The sequence below is a fragment of the Lactuca saligna genome, chromosome 9 (assembly GCF_052625555.1).
Source record: "Lactuca saligna cultivar CGN05327 chromosome 9, ASM5262555v1, whole genome shotgun sequence".
In the NCBI taxonomy this organism is placed as follows: Eukaryota; Viridiplantae; Streptophyta; class Magnoliopsida; order Asterales; family Asteraceae; genus Lactuca; species Lactuca saligna.
The window spans coordinates 14,815,365-14,817,774 of record NC_136425.1 but is presented as its reverse complement, the minus strand read 5'-3'; the positions used below and the strand labels follow the sequence as shown (position 1 = coordinate 14,817,774).

The 2,410-nt window shown below is 32.7% G+C and overlaps 1 protein-coding gene across 2 annotated transcripts; it reads right to left on the bottom strand.

The window, feature by feature from the left end:
- Window positions 1-225: 225 nt before the first annotated feature.
- LOC145013997 (uncharacterized) lies at window positions 226-2,186 on the bottom strand. 2 transcript variants are annotated; one of them, XM_078972346.1, is made up of 8 exons: window positions 2,079-2,186; window positions 1,885-1,968; window positions 1,692-1,772; window positions 1,463-1,602; window positions 1,252-1,372; window positions 1,109-1,181; window positions 773-835; window positions 226-677 (listed from the first exon to the last, which is right to left on the bottom strand). In XM_078972346.1, the coding sequence occupies exons 1-8, from the start codon at window positions 2,138-2,140 to the stop codon at window positions 603-605; spliced, it is 699 nt and encodes a 232-aa protein (XP_078828472.1). In that variant the 5' UTR covers window positions 2,141-2,186; the 3' UTR covers window positions 226-602. The 2 variants fall into 2 exon arrangements, with proteins under 2 accessions (XP_078828472.1, XP_078828473.1); XM_078972347.1 differs by having other exon boundaries at window positions 1,692-1,806; window positions 2,079-2,107.
- Between the last annotated feature and the right edge of the window lie 224 nt (window positions 2,187-2,410).

The window sequence follows — 2,410 nt, the reverse complement described above, 5'->3', positions numbered from 1 at the left end:
GATGCAATTGAAAAAACATCTATCAATGGAGAATCTTCAAACTTATGTGGGATCAAGAAGTTATGCACATACATGATATGAAAATCTTTGGATCGTAAGTCCTTGGAAAAACACCAATCCTAAAACATTCCTTTGAGTCAAAGTTTGTTCAATATAGTGTTGTGAAATGGCTGAACTGATTTTATAACAAATCAAACACAACTTTCCTTGATGCATGACATCCCATTTAACCAAAATCTTACAACTATTTGACCTTGCCATTAGGCTATAATCACAATTCATTAGTAACCAAACCCCAATTTCATATAAGTACACAAATTTCAATTTTCTTTTTCAAGTCCCCTTGAGCCATGTTCACAATAAGATAATAATTAAGCCTCATCTGTTAAGCATGAGAAGAGAAGATATGACACAACAGGTCGTAGTGTTGTACTGTGTTTGACATGTATTTGACTACTACTCATACTGATGTCAACGGACATAATTTGCAGTTTTTGTCCCATCCAAAAAGGTGGGACATAGACTCGCTCTCAATCTCATGTATGTGCAAAAGGACGTGAATGCCCTCCTCATAAGAATTTGATGAAAAGAGCTAATGGCTATCAGATTCTTCTTCTATTGTCAATTCGTGGTTTCTTAGAAGATCCGGCTTTTAAAGTCTCTGTATCCGATTCAATCTAAAAGAGAGAAAAATTATTTATATATATTAAAAAAAAAAAAAAAAAAACTTCATCTGATTAAATGGAGAGGAAATTAGTAATTCATGACTCACCTTGTTAAGTTTTTCCCTGACCAATCGAACTGTCTGATTCATCGATTCTAATGGAAAATAATCCTGATATCATATTTCACAAATAATATTTGAGTCACCATTTTGTCAAAGGGATATGGAATGTATAATCTTTTTTTTGTAAGTATTTGTTTTGTTTTATAAACAACTGATAAAATTAAAGTAACCTACCATTTTGTCAAAAGTATAAAAAAGTAATTTGTAAAATCCCGATTATTGACTAATGTTAAGGTGATTCAGAAAATTTTCATTTTTATTTTTCTAAAAGTCAGAAAAATTAGAGATGCTAAAAATGAGATAATATAAAATGTTTTAAACCTGATTAGACGAAACTGTTGAGGGAAGAGTGCGACTGTGAACTGTATGTTGAGCCTGTGGCTCCAGTGGGTCCCTGCAACAAGAACATATAATCCAGATTTGCTGATAGAGGTAGGATAAAGCAATAAGATTTAGATTCAAACCTGTGTTGGATATTTAATGGCTGTGATATGAAATTAGTCTGAGATTGAGCTGTATTCAATTTAGGTTGACTAGAAGAAACTGCACTCATATTCATAACACTAGAACCCTTGGATCTTCCAGCTGAAAGCAATAACAAACTATACAGGTATTTAATCCATCTAGAAAACAAAATCTTTGTAAATATAAAATATGATATTATACAACACTTACGATTAAGTCTAGCTACAACTTCTGTTCTTCTACCTTCCAACTTCTCTTTTGTGTCACTAAGGTTCTCATATTGAGGCGCATATGAGACTTGAATCCGATTTCCAATAAAAACTGATTCATCCAACTTCCTTTTTGCAAATCTAAAACAATATTTTGATGAAGAAATTTGACATTCCACCAGATAGATAATCGATTACAGTGAAATAAGAAGTCAAATTGTTTGAAGCACCTAGCATTGTTGACCTGATGAAACTTAATCCAGTAAACATCAGTAAATGGCTCGCAATCTTCGTCGTCCAATGGGGTGAATCTAGAAAAGAGAAATAAGAAGTCGAATTGAATCCCTAAAAGAAATAAAAAAAAAAAACAATAATTAACATCATGGTTGAAGACGCTTCCGGAAAAGGGAAAAGATATCTTACTCGTCAATTTCACCATATCCTTCGAACAATTTCCGTAATTCATCACCACAACCTAATGCAGGAACATTCCTCACGATTAAATACCTATATCAAAATCACAATCCGCAATTGAGTTGTTTTAGGGCTCACATAATCAAACACAACAAATTAAACTTATATTTACAAGAATCGACTAATTGAATATGAATACGAACTTGGATTCGTCGCAAACCGTATAGACGCGTACCGCTGGTGGCTGGTCTTTGTCGCGCGCCATTTTCCTCCGATTGTGGGCGACGGTCACTGTGTGTTGTTTGTGCTGATTAAAATGCCAAGTGAGTAATTACAAATTTGGTCCCTAGAGTTATATCAACTTACAGTTTTATTCTATGTATTTTATTTTGTGGAGCTTTTTTTTACAATTTTTTTTTTCATACACTTCAATTTGTGTTTTAATAATTGGATTTACAGCTCTATAAAACATAAATTATTATGTATGAAGAAAATATTGTTGTATATGAATCATTTCGGTTGGATACTAATCACT